This window comes from Manacus candei, unplaced genomic scaffold (assembly GCF_025592945.1).
Source record: "Manacus candei isolate 608988 ecotype Guabito, Panama unplaced genomic scaffold, ASM2559294v1 h1tg000016l, whole genome shotgun sequence".
In the NCBI taxonomy this organism is placed as follows: Eukaryota; Metazoa; Chordata; class Aves; order Passeriformes; family Pipridae; genus Manacus; species Manacus candei.
In genome coordinates, this window is record NW_026138064.1 from 6769962 (window position 1) to 6786006 (window position 16045).

Below are 16045 nucleotides of genomic sequence, written 5' to 3' on the forward strand. Positions count from 1 at the left end.
CGGTGAGAGAGAGAATTCCTGAACTCCGGCGGTTTGGGAGCTGCCCGGAATGTTGCGGCATGGCGGGCCGCCTCGCTGCGGGCTGAGCATCCCTCCCCTCCGGATCGGGATGCGGTTTCTCCATCCGTGTAGTTGTCCCCCGCGGAGCCGGGTCCTCCTGCTCCAGAGGCTCGGGGAACAACCGGTGCCTCTGCCGGGAACTCGCGAGAATCCCACCGTCTTTGGCGGGCCTCAGGGGTCGCTCCCTGCGGGAAGGGATCGCCCGGGGCTCGGAGGGGACGGGCAGGAACCGAGGGCGGTGCGACCCCCACACCCGGGGCGGTCCCAGTCCCGCCCTGGTCCCGCCCCGCCGCCCCACCGGGCTGGGGAACCGCAGGGAGGGGGAAGAGGAGGAGGGGAGAGGGAGGGAGAGAGGGAGGGAAGGAAGGAAATAAGTGAGGAAGGAGAGAAAGAGGGAGGGAGGTGAGGTGTTGTCGCCGTTGGCTCCGCGCTCCGCAGCCGGTGCGGAGGAGGGGACAGCCCCCGTCAGGCGTCCCGGCATGCTGAAAGTCACCATGCCCTCCTCATCCTCGTCCTCCTCGTCCTCCTCGTCCTCGTCCTCCGGCTCCTCGGCCGGCGGCCGCCCCGGCTCCGCCGCGCCCGACTACTGGATCGATGGCTCCAACAAGGACACCCTGGCTCACTATTTCGAGCTGGAGTCCGAGCTGGGACGGTGAGGCGTCGCCGGGGGGAGCGGGGATGACGGGGGTGGGTCTCGCTCCCCGTCGCTATGGCGAGAGCGGCAAAACTTTGGTTTGCGTGAGCTGCAGCGCAGGAGCAAGCGGGATTTCGCGGCGTGTGGGCTTTCGAAGAAAAACTGCAGCCCTCCTCCCACTCCCGGGAGCCAAGCTGTGCAAATTCCCTGAAGCAGGGAGTGATTTATAGGTCAAGGCATGGGTCCGTCTGGGTGGACGCTGACCGGAGTGGGGAGCTTTTCGTTAGTCAGGCTATCTGTGTGGGCTGGCAGCATCCAGTCACCGCACAGTGTGGGATGGAAAGTGGGCATCACTTGGAGAGCACCGAAACGCCACCTTATTCACAGCATCCCTTAATCCCAAACCTGCTGTCGTTCTATCGCCATTATCAGCACTGGTAGACCCTATGCTGACAAAACTCCCACCCAAAACAGGAGTCCCTGGATAGGCCTCTGCCAGCAGAGCCCTCTCTTTGGAGCACAGTGCAGGTGAATGAGCTGGTACATCTTCATTCATTAATTTTACACTACTGCCCTGGCGATGGTCCTGCCCAGCAACTTAAAGGTCCCAGATTTTCATATTTTTTTTTAAAACCGAAGTCTGGTGTAAAATGCTGTAGTTAGTGTGCAATTTTTGCCCTCTGAATGCATTGTTGGTTCATGTTGAATTTGTGGATAGAAAATAATGTGTGAAAAGTGAAAATTAGAGCTATTTTTTAAGGGTTCATAGTACTTGACTTAAATCTCCAGGTCAGTAGGTAGCAAATAGCAATTGTTAATTTTGCTGATTGTTAATTTTGCCAATTCAATATTAAGATCCTGAATTAATGTGGGAAACTTGCAGATAATAACACGGTTGCCTTGGTATAATATTTTTTCAGAAAAGCATGCAATGACAGTTATTCCTGTAAAGCATATCTGTGCTTGCTGTACTGCATCTAATAGGGGCAGGAAAGGTGGTAGAAATACAATGTAGTATCATTCTTGGCTTGCTGGCCAGGTCTTAAGCACCTGCTGCTACTTTTTTTTGATACTGTTGCTACTATTCCCATTTAAATAGGTATAATTTTATGTACACTTACCACATTTATACTTGACTTCACTGTACACCTATGCAGAAGCATTAAAATGTAAAACAGGAAATCTAAAGCCAGCACTCAGTTTTGTGTCCAGAATTGATCAAAAAAAAAAAAAAGGAATAAAAGGAAAAAAGTATATTGCTGACTTACAGCAGTTGATACCACTGTGTCACCTAGTTTAGTACTGTTCTGTGCAGTCTGTCTAGAATTCTCTCACCATATGTGATAGCGACGGTGGGCTTTGCCTAAGAGTAATCTGTATTGGTGATACATCCTGGGTTTATTGTGTAGCTTAGGAAGGGGTTTTAAAATGTGAACTCTTCAGTCTGAGGAAGGAAGAATGAATGCTTATAAAAGTATTACAGTAAGGCTGAGGTGCAGTGGATTTTTCTACTTTGCAAGGTAAGACAGATGCTGAAACACTTAACAAAAGGCTTGTATGTAGAAGATAACCACACCCAACTGGTGTAGGGATGTGAGCCACTAGCCACTGCTGCTGGATAGAACTAGGTATTAAGATTTAGAACAAAAGCAGAGAGAATACAGGAGATAACCACCACCTTAATCAAAGATTAAGAAGTAGGGAAGGGAGAGAGAAGAACTTGGAGGAGTATATGATCTGAGGGAAGATTGCTCTAACAAGTTTGGCAGTGAGCTCTCAGTCCTTAGGTCCCAAGGCTGGCTTTGAGATCTTTTCAGAGCCAGCATCCAGAGTGATTATCTCAGACCCCCTCTGACAGGTGTACCTTGGCAAATCTGTAAGGGAGAGTCCACAATCCCTCTTGGTTCCTAAGTGTAATATAAAAGTGTATTGTTTTCTCTTGGTAACCCTGTCTCTAACCTTCTAGTTCTGGAGATAATTTCGCTTGTATACACAAAAAAAAATTCCTTGCTTAGGCTAGTGGTGGTGAAAGTATATCAAGTGAGGCTGAAATTACGGGTATGTGATCCCTTTAGATGCAGTAAATAAAAATAATATACTAAAACAACCAGCAGAAAACGATGTCCTACAATATCTTTAACAAATACAGGATTGAAAGATGTCTTTTGTCTCACTGCCAAGACTTGCATTTGGACACCTGTGGCCAAGCATGGGAATTCCCCTTTGGAAGGAGTGCCCTTTGTGCAAAGTGTACCTGGCAGATCCCTAAACCATAGTATTCAGTAATTCTTGCTTGCATGACCAACTAAGGAATAGTGGAAGGAGAGGTGGAAGATCCTGCTAGGAAAAATAATAAATGCCTGAAAGCTTCCGTAGGAGTAAACAGTTGTCTTTAAGCAGTGGAGTTTCACAGGAATCAGTTCAGGTATCTGTGCTGCTCAATATACTCCATAAATGAAGGGGTTGAACAGTGATATTTGCTGGTCTTTGCAAATTATCAAGGGTTTAAAAGACAGCATTGCCTACGAAGAATTGCAGAAAGACCTTATTGAACTGTTACGGCATTTAAATGGTGGTTGAAATTCAGTTAAGATAAAAAAAGAGGTTGTGGAGAAGAAACCATTTCGTTGTTTTCTCTCACTAGTAAATCGTATTGTGAGGTTAAGACAGACATATCTGGAGATGTGTGGCATGGATGGAACACCTTGTTAAAAGAGCTTGATCACTTGTTTTATTTTTTTAATGCAAGCTCTGTGGGGTGTCTGATAAAAAATGGATTATCAAGTCAAAAATGAGTGACAGGAGGTAAGGCTATGTCAGCACAGTGTGTCGCTAAGGGGTGGAAGTCCTAGCCACTGGACACTATGGATGCTAAAAGTTTATGTGGACTTAATGGGCAACTAGGTAAATTTACATGCAGGAAATCCACTAAGATTGATCTAACGTGAAGATACTACTGAACTGTAAGCTGTTGAGTGTTATGAGGGTATTCTTTGACAGTGATGACAGGGGTTTGCGCTATTTCTGCATTCTTCTTGAGGTATCTGTGTTTGGCCACTGTTAGAGACAGTACTCTGGGCTAGAACAACTTTTATTCTCATTCTTTTATTCTGTTTTTAGGTTCTACTAATGCCTGGCTAGTTCATCTTCATTTTAATCCATTTCTTACAAGGGTTTTTGTGTATAACTGGAGTTCAAAATGCTGTAAAGTTGAAATTCTGTGTTTTGTTTTACAAGAAGTCTTTGTTTGACAAGTTGCAACACTGGTCTATCGTAGAGTTTGGAATTTTGTTCTATGTGTATTTCATCTAAAAGCTTATTTTCCACACTTCTTTGGAAAATAATTCTGAAAATTTTGTATTCTAAACTTGTATTTTCTTTAAAAGCTAAACCCTTTTGCTAGTCTTGCGTTACCCATGATGTATCTTCTTGTTCAGAGTTTCTAATTCAGAGTCAGTCTAAATACAGTATTTGAGTGAAGAGGAAGTTCAGTTTTGATCTTTTTGATACTCAGCAATATGGCAAAAAAAAAAAAGGAATTTCTCCTTGTTGGGATTTTAGGTGTGGAATTTTACTTAGCATGCACCCTCTTCGCCTAACGAACTACATAAGTATTTGAGTACTGCAGATCTGGTACATGGCCAAAGGCAAATGAAAGTATTTCCAATCAAATCCTTAGGGCTTCCTTTAAATATCAAAGGTTAAACTAATAACAATTAAAAAGAAACTGAAACAAAAACCTAACAGGGAAATCGCAGGCACTTTTTTTCTTGTAAGAATGGTAAATCTTCCAAGGTTACCTTTTCCTGTATGGGCAGTGTTTCAGCTGTGTGATCCTTCTTGAAGACCTGAAAGGTGCTCAGTACTTAGCAACTTAACCTTGAACTCACAGTGTGAGCTGAATCATAGGTGGTTTATGTCCTTGAGTTTCTAGCATAGAGAGAGTTTCAATTCAATGTGTGGCTTGAATTCAAGATTTCAGTGTGCAGAGTGACGTCTTACTCTGCCAATCCTGTTTATCAGAGCTGTCATCCTGGCACCTACTTTTGTAATGGCAGTAGTAGATGAAATCAGCTAATTCTTTGTTAGCTGATTTAAACTAGCAAAGCTAAAACTTGGTTGTTAAGCTGATAAAAGCATTATAGAAATGGATTGGATTTGCACTTGATGCTTTGAAGTTCAAACAGTTTTTGCTTTGAAAGCATGCCAACTCTTTTCCCCTCCATTCCTTCATTTAAAAAAATAAAGGTTTCTTTTTCTGTTCGTCTCAAGAGTCATTTGTTTTATAGACTGTTTGCCATGTTTATTTTGAAAATCACTTGCTCATATTGCTTTGGGGTGCATTTAAAGCAGGTCTGTCATGCCTTCAATTGCACTTGTGCTTATTACTTGGTTGTGACTTTTTGCACTGGACTTTCCAAAGTGATGCAAGCATGCAACTGACAGTACATGGTGCTGGTTCTTAGCTGGATCAGGATGAGAATTATCTTTGAGCAGAAACTGCCTGTATGGATTTGCCTGTCCTCCAAGTGACATTCTGCCAGGAACGGCAACTTGCTTGCTGCCTTCACACCTTCAGGCAAGCAGCAAGCATTTTCATTCAGGCAGTTCCTGCCCATAGGGAAGGTTGTTGGAGAGGTATGTCTGAGGCCTTATTTGGGGATGTTGTGGTGGGTATGTTGGACTTTGCTTTGAGGTAGGAAAATAGGAGATATAGAGGGCCTTTTGGTGCTGGTAAAGGTGTCAGATGGATGGGAAGAATGGTGACCTTCATGCATGGCACTAACTGGCATAGCCTAGTTGAAGATTTTCACTTCCTTTTCATCTGGAAGGGATTCTGTCCACCTCATCTTTCCCCTTGAAAAATGTCCTAAGCATTTGACTGCAGACTCTTCTATGGTGAACCTGTGCTTTGCTCCTTTTACTGAAGCAGTGCTGTTGTGGAAAAGACAATTCAATGTTAAATTGTCCAGAAAGAGGATGTCAGATTTTTGTTAACCAAGGCACTCCTCAAAGAAGGGGGAAGTCAGTCCCTATCAAAATGCATGTTGATCTATCGAGAGCCATAAATGAGAATTAGTATCAATCAGTCAGTACTTTCTGTGGAAGCTCTATAGCTTCTTAACCCAGTGTTCTGGATGCAATTCCTCACCTCGGTACCAGAAATGAGAACTTGCAGTGAATAGGCCAGGTTTTGACAATTAAAGTTCTTTGCTCAATACAGGGAGCAGGTTTTTTCAGTTTTTCTGGTTCATTTCAACAACTGATTCACTTAGAATTAAAAAACTGTGTTGAAAAAATCAAGAAAATAAAATTTACTCTACCATTCTGTAAATAAAAACCATTTGAGAGTAGACATACCATTTCAAATGAGGGTCTCTAATCATGGAGAGGAAAAGGGCTATTAGATTTTTTGAACCTTGCCATGGGAGATTTTTATTGACTCTGTTGTCCAAATGCCTGTCTTAAGCACTAAGTTACTTGTCTAAACATTATCTCTCTGTGCATGCTTAGATAGAAAAGTGGAAGGCTTTTTTTGAGTATTGGATGGCACAGCTGACATTCTGTTCTTTTTGGTAAATAAGTTTTAAGTTTTACAGTTTTACAGTTGGGATTTGTGGCAAAACCATTGTTCTGCTGCAGCCAGGAGTTTTGCATCAAACTGCAAACTCAACACCTTCTTCACTATGTCTCAGAAAACAGATGGTAAAATGTGCAATGGCTTATAAGTGTATTTGATTCCTGTTAATACTGTAACTGAGGCATTTTCTCCATCACGACGGAAAATGGATTTGTTGATTAGGTCAGCTGTGGACAAAGTGATTGGATTACAATTCTTGTGGACACATGTCAGAGAAGCCAACACTGTTGTAGTGCTTTCTTTCAGATACAATTAATATTGTTTCTGTGGAGCAAACTGCCCTGCTACCTCTATAAATACACGGATCGCTTGTTTTTTAGTACAATCAGTAATAACAGTGTGGCCCTACCTCATGTACTGTGTGCAGCTTTGTGTGTCTCAATACAAGTATAACATGAAACGGTGGGAGTGTGTCCAGAGAAGGGAGACCAAGATGGTGAAATATCTCAAGGGCAAGACTTACAAGGTCATTGGGTTTCTTTACCTTGGAGAAGAGAAGGCTGAGGGTGACCCCATCACTGTCTACAGCTTCTTCAATGGGGGTAGTGTCTGGGGAGGTGCTTATCTCATCTCTCTGGTGACCAGTGACAGGACATGAGGAAAGGGAATGAAGCTATGCCAGGGGAAGTTCAGGCTGGACATTAGGAAAAGGTTCTCCACTGAGAGGGTGGTCAGTCACTTGAACAGGCTCCCCACAGCACCAAGCCTGTCAGAGTTCAAGGAGCATCTGTACTTACTCATATGATTTAGTGTTAGACATCCCTGTACGGAGGAGGGACGTGGACTCGATGATCCTTTTGGGTCCCTTACAACTCAAGATATTCTATGATTTAAATAATATTTTTTTATATAAAAAATAGTTTGAAACAAACTTTTCTTCTATATATGAACTTCAATAAACTACTGATAATGGCATGTATTTGCATGTTTCCAATTCCAGAAGCACTGAGATTTTATTTGTATTGCACCAATCCTATTTTTAAAAGGCAGGTTTTGGGTGCACAAGTTTTAATTTGCATTGGGAGTGACGCCTGTGAGACAAATGCCCCAATTATCCACTCTTGCTGTGCTTTGCGTTGCATCGGGGTTGTTCTTGGATCACACAGAGCAGACTGAATGTAGCTGAACCAGAAGATGCTGTTCAGGAGCATTTGATCCAATGTAATGTTTTGTGAACTGTCAGTTTATGAGAACAGGTCAGTACTCATCTGATACAAAACGCCCAGAAGTTTTAAGTGTTGATACCAGCATACTGCCACTCTCTGTAATGCTCCTGTGCTCTTACTGCACTGAATTACTTGCTAGTGCATGCCTTGATTATGTGTCCTATTGCTACTGTATTTAGATGTAACTCTGGTTATTTTGTAAGTTGATTAATAGGATGCTTGTGATGTGCAATCAGTATAATGCAGAGGTCAATGTCAATCTGCTGAAGTTTTAATTAACTCAGGAGCCAAAGGGAGTATCTATCATATAAATCAAAATTCAGTACTCAGGGTGGGCAGTGTACTCTTTCTAGTTTGTACACTTAATGCATTGTTATGTCAATTAAGCGAACCATTACCTTTTCTTCTATAAAAGGAGTCCTGGAGCAGTTTTGGATATCTGGAATGAATAGGTGATCATCCTTTGTAATCCTAACAGGTTTCTCATACTTAAAAAAGAGTTATTAGTAATTAAAATTATATTAGAGAATGGTTATTTCTGTATTTTTTCCTTTATTTCTTTATTTTTATCTGTCAGCCAATATGTATTTATGCCATTGGTTTTGATAATATTTTTTAATTTTAAAATTTGTATTTCTAATGGAGAAAATGGATAGCTCTTGAATTAAGTACTCTTAGGAGTGCTGAAAAGTTTTTTACACAGATTGGTTTTAGAAGTGGGAAGAAATAGTATAATTTGTGTTAATAAGAAAATTGCCACACTTGAAGAACATTGTAGTATTCTACAAGAGGTTAGATGTAACAAAGTCATTATTTTAGAGTGTCACAGAGAGAATCTTATAACATCTTGAGTTGGAGGGGACCCACAAGGATCATCAAAGTCCAGAAAGTACATCTAAAATTGAATAAGTATTTTCAAGTGCAGTTTAAAGCGTTTCCATAGGCATGATTGTGTAACGACATGATTCTGGGTGGAGGGCAGATAAATTTACTGAAGCCCTGTGGTATGAGAAACATTATGTGTTCATTCATTCCGCTGTGTCTTTTGGTGTGTGTCCAAGTGTGGGTAGTATTGTGTAAGGGATTGTGATGGACACAGTTTCATAGGCAGAATTCTACTGGTAACAGATGTTTAAATGCTGTCTCAGATAGTAAATAGCCACATTTAAACAGACCACCAATTATGCATGGTCGTCAGTGAAAAAAATACTCAGGAGTTTTCAGTAGCATGTGCCCCATGTATGGAAATTCAAGTACTTGCTAGGAAGGAATAACTATCCTCTTCAGTCACTCAGACCAAAGAAGTTTTATCTTTCTGAATATTGTCTGAAAAGTTCAATCAGGAAATTAAAAAAAAAAAAAAGTCATTCCCAGTGCTAATTTTGTTTATAGTACAACCAATTGAGCCAGCTTTATTGCAGTAAACTTGAACAATTCTTCAGTGGTCTTCTGCTAGCCAGAAGGTTGGCTGAGTTGTTGGAAAGCAATCTTCTGACACTGCACATTGTGTGGAAAAAATCTGCAAAGGTTTGAATATTATTTTCATCTATATATGTACAGTATGAATGAACCATTAGTAGGAGTTAAGATTGTATAAAAAGAAAGAACATGTACTTCCTTGTGCTTTCACAATGAAGCAGAATTTAAACACAGAAACTTGCATATTTATTTGCTCTTTACTTCTTCATTCAGACATTCTTACCATGCCTCCTCTATTCACAATGAGCAGACCTTTATTATCTGAACAGTCAGTAATTTCATAAGGAATGTTCTTCTTACAATACAAAACAGAGAAAGGATAACCAGATTCCATTTATTTCAAGATGGTGATACTGTTTTTTGTTCTTGGTTTATCTGATGTCTTCTCTGATATTTATAATTTCTGTACCTCTGCCATTAAAAAAAAAATCTTAAAAACTATACTTCTCTCTAACTTGTGAGAACTTTTTTCCTCCTTGGTGGTTTCTTAAGATCTGTTATGACGATGCAATCGGAAAGATCGTTGAGAATGAGCTGTGCAAACCATTTTCAAGTGTGGGGTTTTTGTTCAACATATACATTGTATATGCTCAATATCATAGACTATATAATGTCTAAAACAGAAAGAGGATTAGTGATGGGTATAAGCCATTGCAAATGTTTCTTTTGGTTATAGAATGAATGGAAAAATGGTGTCATTGGTGTCATAGGTTGCTGTCAGTTAAAAGACACGGACAATTGGAGACCATCAATATTTGCATCTGTTGCTCTGAGAATAGGTTGATGAGGTGTTGTTGCACTCCTTGTAAAGTAATTCTGAGCTAGGAGACCATGCAAATATATGACTGTGCAAGCGACCATTCAATCTGTAGCAACTAAAGCTTTTGTTTCTTTGAGTTTCATCTTCAGGGAACAAGAGGTAAGAAATTACTTGGATGCGAACCACCAAATTTCATAGTTGGAACTGAGTCCTAATTCTGACACAGGTAATTACCTGAGAACAACATAATGCTGAAATTGATTTCCTGTTATTTATGTGATTATCTGTGCTAGAGCTCAAGATTCATAAATTATAAAAGAAAAGAAGGAAACGGGAACCCCACTGAGGAAAAAAAATAAATTATAAAACATGCTGCCCTTTGACAGTTTGCTATGTATTTATCATGGCATTTTGTGGGGGGCTAAGGGGTAAAAGCAAGTCCAAGATTAATAACACACAGCCTTAGAAACAAAACATTAAATTTTATGCCCTTCAGCAAATGTATAATCTGTGTTCTGATGCATACTGTGAGCATCCATATGCCACAGATAAGATGCCAGAACTGCAATTTTACCTCAGAACTGATGTCATCTCTGCAGTCCTTTTCCCCAAACCCTCCTCACTAGAAATATGTGATGCATCTCTCCTCTGTCCTCAGACACTGTGAGACAAAAAGCACGTGTTTGGATTTAAGGAATAGATACTATCCTAAAATAGGGTCATGTCATCATATTTGTTCCCCTCCCCACCTTCCCCTGCAATAAGTTTTCCTTCTTGCAAATCATATTTTCTTCCCAATTCAGATGTTTGTGAACACATCAGTATATTTACTTATTTTCAGTTTTGATCTTTAAAGCATATCCATGTCTACCAGGTTCACAGCCTTTGGATACTGATGCTACATCTTAAAATATTGACTTGAGTGTGGTTTTATTAATGAAGATGATCTTGATTGCTCCACAGACTTTATCAGAACTGAATACTGCATAAACAAAAAGGTTCTACACATTTCTTGGTTTTATCTCTTTGTATTGAGGCAGCACAGCATCATGTGACTGAAAGGGTCAGTCAGTCAGATCAGTTGCCATGAGTAGAATTGCTCATTGACATTTTCTCATTTAATAAAAAATTCAAACGTTGACATCAGTAGATAACAAATTTACATAAATAATTTGGGAGTGACTCAGAAATGAAATGCAGGAATTCCAATTTAATCTAAATTAATTACTTTCAATCAACAATTTTGCAGTCATGAATGAATGGATATAAAAAAAGGTGTGAGATGTTAATGAATATCCTTGGAACAAGAAGTCTGGTATTATCTTGAAGTATTTCCGAAATAATGCTCATATTGATTTTCTTTAAATAGTTCTTATTAACAGAGGCACACTGACAGTGCCAAAGAATGTGGTATGTGATTTTATTTTGTATTTAACTGAAAAAAAATTAAAACTGTTGAAAGGATTAGAATTTTTTTACAATTCTGTGGAAGGCTGACCATAAATTGTGCAGCTTTCAGCTGATAATTAGACCTTCTAGCTATGATGTTTAATGGTCAGTTTTTTGAATTTTATTCAGACTTGAGGATGTACCTCTTTCAGATTCTCTCTATATACAAGAGAGTGTGTGCAGTTCTCTGATTTATTAGATGTCCTACACCAGCCTAATGTTGTGTACCAATGAAAGTATTTTAAGAACATGCTTTGAACCAGGAAAAATTTCAATTCTTTTGGCACACATTGATATATCTATATCTGTATCAATACATATATACATAGAGAGAGAGAGAGAGAGATCCATAGATTTGTGTGTGTGTGTATATATATATATATATAAATCTGGTGGTATTATGTACTTTTATACTTTTGCAGAGAAAATGGGTGTTTTGGCAAGGCTAATAAAGCCTTGAGATAATCTGCCATTAATGGCTAATGATTTTTTTAATATATTTTTTTTTAGGCTATTGACAAATTTTCTGGATTAATGGACCACAGTTCTGATCTGGTGTACAGGGTTTTACAGATGTTTGTTTTTGTGATGGAGAACATGTGTTTGTCAGCTTCCCTTGTTGTGCATTAATGATTTGATAAAACTGAACACAAAAGACGCTGAGAACTCTGACATGATTATTATCATGATTTAAGTTCAGAGAGCTGGACATGAATGTTTTTACCTGACTGCTTCATTGGATGCCCCCCACCCTGCCTTATGCTGTAGGTGTAGTGAGTGACCCACGTCTCTACATTCTCTTCAAACCCTTGTGATTTTCCTCTGACTAGATCAGTAGAATTGAAAACAGAAAGGCTGAAAAGCTGGCTCTGTAATGGGAAGCAACACTTCAAGATGTAGTTACTGATGATCCTTTAGGAAGTGACTAATGATTTTGTTTAATGACTTTAGACTCCACGTGATCAGATGAAGAAACATAATAAAGGTGGTTTTTTAATTCTCCCCTGCACCCTTCCTTTTTTTACCCTAGGATTCCTTGCAATTTTTTCAAGGTAGGCTGCAAGTACTTGTGGAGCACACTGTTCACTGGTCTGTTAATTAGCTGGCAGAGGATTAGCTTGAATTGAAAGAGGAAGGCAAATTCTAGTCTTAACAAAAATACTTATAGGGCAGCAATTAACTGGTAATAGTTAAAATTAATAGTTGGTGAATGCTAAGTAAGATCAGTAATCAGTTCCAGATGGGGTCACTGTGTAATGGAAAATCTGCAATGAAAGAGACCCTAAAATTCACTAGCAAGTTTTTTGCTCTTGTAGAAGTGAAAGCTATCTCTCTATGACCTCCATAATAAACACTCACATAAGTTATGTTTTGAGTTTAAATTCAAATCCCATCGCTATGCATAATTCATACATAGGTATTCAAAAGTAGGTGAAGCAGGAATAAAACTAAGTGAAAAAGGCAGTTTTATTCATTATTATAAAAAGTTGTTCACACCTTTAGTTTAATTAGCAGTAGCATAAAAAGAATAATCTTTTGTTTTCAGAGGATCATTAATTTCAGATGAGAAAAACCCCCAAACCATCTTCTCCTCAGAGCAACAGTATCTATTTGACCATTTGAATATTCACCCTGTCTAGCTAAAGTACATTAGCTCATGTTACTGCATAATGATTTCAGGTGGTGTAATCTATACTAGGCTATTTTTATTGGTCTTGCCAAATTCATGTCTTGGAGAAAAAAAAACAAAAGCAAAATATTTTAACCTCTTCACATGGTTTCCCTGCATGACTTCACAAATGTCATTTGTGATGGAAAATTCATTTTAGATGTATTTCCCTTGGAAATGACTGTCTAAATTAGAACTATTGAAATTTATTCTTTATATAAATAGCCCTACAAATCTTACTTTCTTTTTCCTGTCAGTTCCTATTCTGTGAACTGGTTATGTTTGCTATTTCTGAGGTCATGCAATAAATATATATCAGATAACCTGTTTAAATAGTTTACCATGGTGCTTCTTATGAACCATGTGTTTTAACTGTATTGAATATCTAGGAAGACCATTTTATTTTGTTTTTTTCTCTAGTCACAGTTGAAATAAAATAATGTGTTAGTTACCCAAATGACATGTGGCTATTAGAAGACTATATTTAATTCTTTAGAGTCATACTTGTTAAAAGTTTGTTTTATCCATATATTTTTATCTGAGTTAGTTGCCAGATTTGAGAAATTCCACAATTTTCATCCATGATAAATATTTTGTCATCTGTCTTTGTTTTGAGTTAGAATGCATAACTGAAGTACTGACGCAATGTGGACAAGGGACAATTTCACAGCATAGAGTTTTTCTACAGTTCTGAAATGAAATTTACAACCCCTTTCACATTTTATATTTTGTATTAATTAAAGGCATTCTGGACTCAAAGTAACCAGATTGCAAGAATGAGGTACAGTAATCTCTTGTATCATGATGCCTTATGAGAGTTTTGAGTCAGATCCCGCTTTTAACTGTTTTCACCTTCTGTCTTTTGTTCCTGCTTGGACTGTGTTTGACATGTTGCACTAAAAGTGGTGCAACTTTCATATGATTTATTTCCCTACTGAAACATAGGGAGATTGCAAAAATTGTGTTTGCCTACTCTCTCCAGTTATAAAATTCTCAGACTTTTCTAATAAGAACAGTAAACATTATTGAGTGGGCCACGATCACATTTGCCTTTTTCACAGCTGCTGTCTTGGTAGTTTGTGGCTGTTTCATTGTTTGTTGCCCTAACTGTATGTTTTCCATTTTCCTTCTGTTTACAATTGATGACGTTTTATAGTAGAGTTCTTGTTATTTGTCTGTAATGCATGACCGTGTAGTTAATGCAGCTAAATTTTATCCCTTTTCTCTTGCTCCTGCTCCCCAGGTAGTAAGTACAGGCTTTTTCTTTTTGATATTATGGCTCTCTGCTGTACTGCCAATGCCACCACAGCTTTATCATCAGCAAACTGAATCAGCATACTCCAAAGCTTATGCCAAAGTCAATAATTAAAGTATTAAGTAAGATGCATAACAAACCAAAGGAGTGTTGCTCAAACATTCGTGTCAGAAAAAAAACTAAAAAAGCTGAAGTAATGTGCAGTGTGTTTCTGGCAAGCTTTTGATGAATTTTCTTGAGAGGGAGAAAAAAATCTCTAAAACCAAATGGCTAATAAAAGTGTTCCATTTTATGCCATTATCCCACTCAAATTGAAACTGAAAAAATCAGAATTCTTGCAGTATTGCCTATACCAAGGATGAATCTCTTCCTCTATATTCTTTTGATGAGTCCTAGCTCCTTTAGCAAAGGGTGTCTGGGGCTATTCTTACCTTCATTCCCCTGAGCTCCAAGTGCTTTCTGTGGAATGCACTCTTAATCACCTTTATGGAAAGAGGAAGAGATAATCTGCACTGTATTTAATGGGTACAATTTCAGAAGCTGCAAAACTGGTCATTTAACACTGTATCCTCGCAATGAGTGGCAAATAATATAGGTGGTGTGCTAGTCAGAAAGCTGACAGAAATTTTGATGTTTCAGTAGAAGTGAGGGATTAGGTTTCAGTATGCAGATAGGTATCTTCCTTCTCCCACTTTTGTAATATGGATCAAGTGTGTGTAATTGTAATGATTCCTGAATGTAGAAGGATTCAGCTCCAGTAATTCTGTCAAACAAAAAAGAAAACTAACATTTTTTTTTACACTGCACTTGAAAATTTCATGGGTCTGTGAGTTATAGGACTTGATTTGTTCTCATTTTTTATTCATCCAGTATAATAGTTGCAGCTGTGAAAAATGACTGCAATGGCAACATAAAAGGCTTGTCTTCATATGTGTTATGAAAAATCCCTTTTAAACTTACTCATCTGATAATATACTGTAGAGGAACGAACTGGGTTTCTTTAATCCCAGCAGATGGTGCTGGAAAAAGGTTATGGTAGTTCCCCAACAGAGATCCACACCTGTGAGCTAGAATAATTCGCTTAAATTTAAGGACTCTTCATGCATGCAAAGGAGAAGTACCTTGACCATGATCACAGTAAAAGTTGTAATTTAGATGAAAGTATCTTACCATCTGTAGTTCTGTAACAGCCTTTTAAATATGAGCAAGACAGATGAGAAATGTGCCTAAAATTGGTATGTGATAATTTTGCGTAAGACTCTGCACGACATGGTTGCCCATGTTACCAGGAGCCTCCTTGATGACATAGGAGAGCTCTTCCCAGTTATCTTTAGAATAACTGCATTGATTTTTGGTGTCCTCTCACTGGTAGCATTGAATTCAGTATTGATCTGTTGACATCACCAAAGGATCAACATAATTCTCCTAGTCACATTCCTATCTCAAATTGAAATCAAATTCTCTCTGGGGGTTGATGTGCTCTCCTACATCCTTAATGCCTGGCTAGTGGAAAATGTACCTAAGTGCAGCTGTTGCTCTTGGAGATGAGTGTGTAATGCACTGGATATGTGTGTTATTGTGTTTAAAGGAATCTTAAATTCACCTTTCAATGAGAGTCAACTCTAATTACAACATGGATACCTTTTTCATTCTGCTTGTGGAGATACTCTTGTTTGGAAACACTGTTTTCAGAACTTTCAGCCATTTCAGAATCTACAAACTAATACATACGTACGTTTGCAGTACAGTTTAAAATGAACTGGCCACCCTAAATTATTTGAGTCTTTTTAGTGTAAGAATGGTGGTGGTTCGTCAGATCAAAGGTCTATTTAGGCCAGTGTCCTGTCTCCATCTGTAGAAAGAAGCACATACCTAGAAAGGAGTGTAAAAATATCTGTTCTTAGATATGTGCCTAGAGTAGTCCCTCAGCCT

At 38.9% G+C, this 16045-nt stretch overlaps 1 protein-coding gene across 2 annotated transcripts in view; it reads left to right on the forward strand.

Moving 5' to 3' along the window:
* Positions 1 to 302: 302 nt before the first annotated feature.
* CAMK4 (calcium/calmodulin dependent protein kinase IV) overlaps positions 303 to 16045 on the forward strand; it is a 150702-nt gene continuing 134959 nt past the window's right edge. The window contains exon 1 of one of the 2 annotated variants that reach the window (XM_051782674.1): positions 303 to 712. In XM_051782674.1, coding sequence (XP_051638634.1) covers positions 540 to 712 — 173 coding nt within the window. In that variant the 5' untranslated portion in view covers positions 303 to 539. The remainder of the gene's footprint in view (positions 713 to 16045) is intronic. The other variant, XM_051782673.1, reaches the window with a different exon arrangement.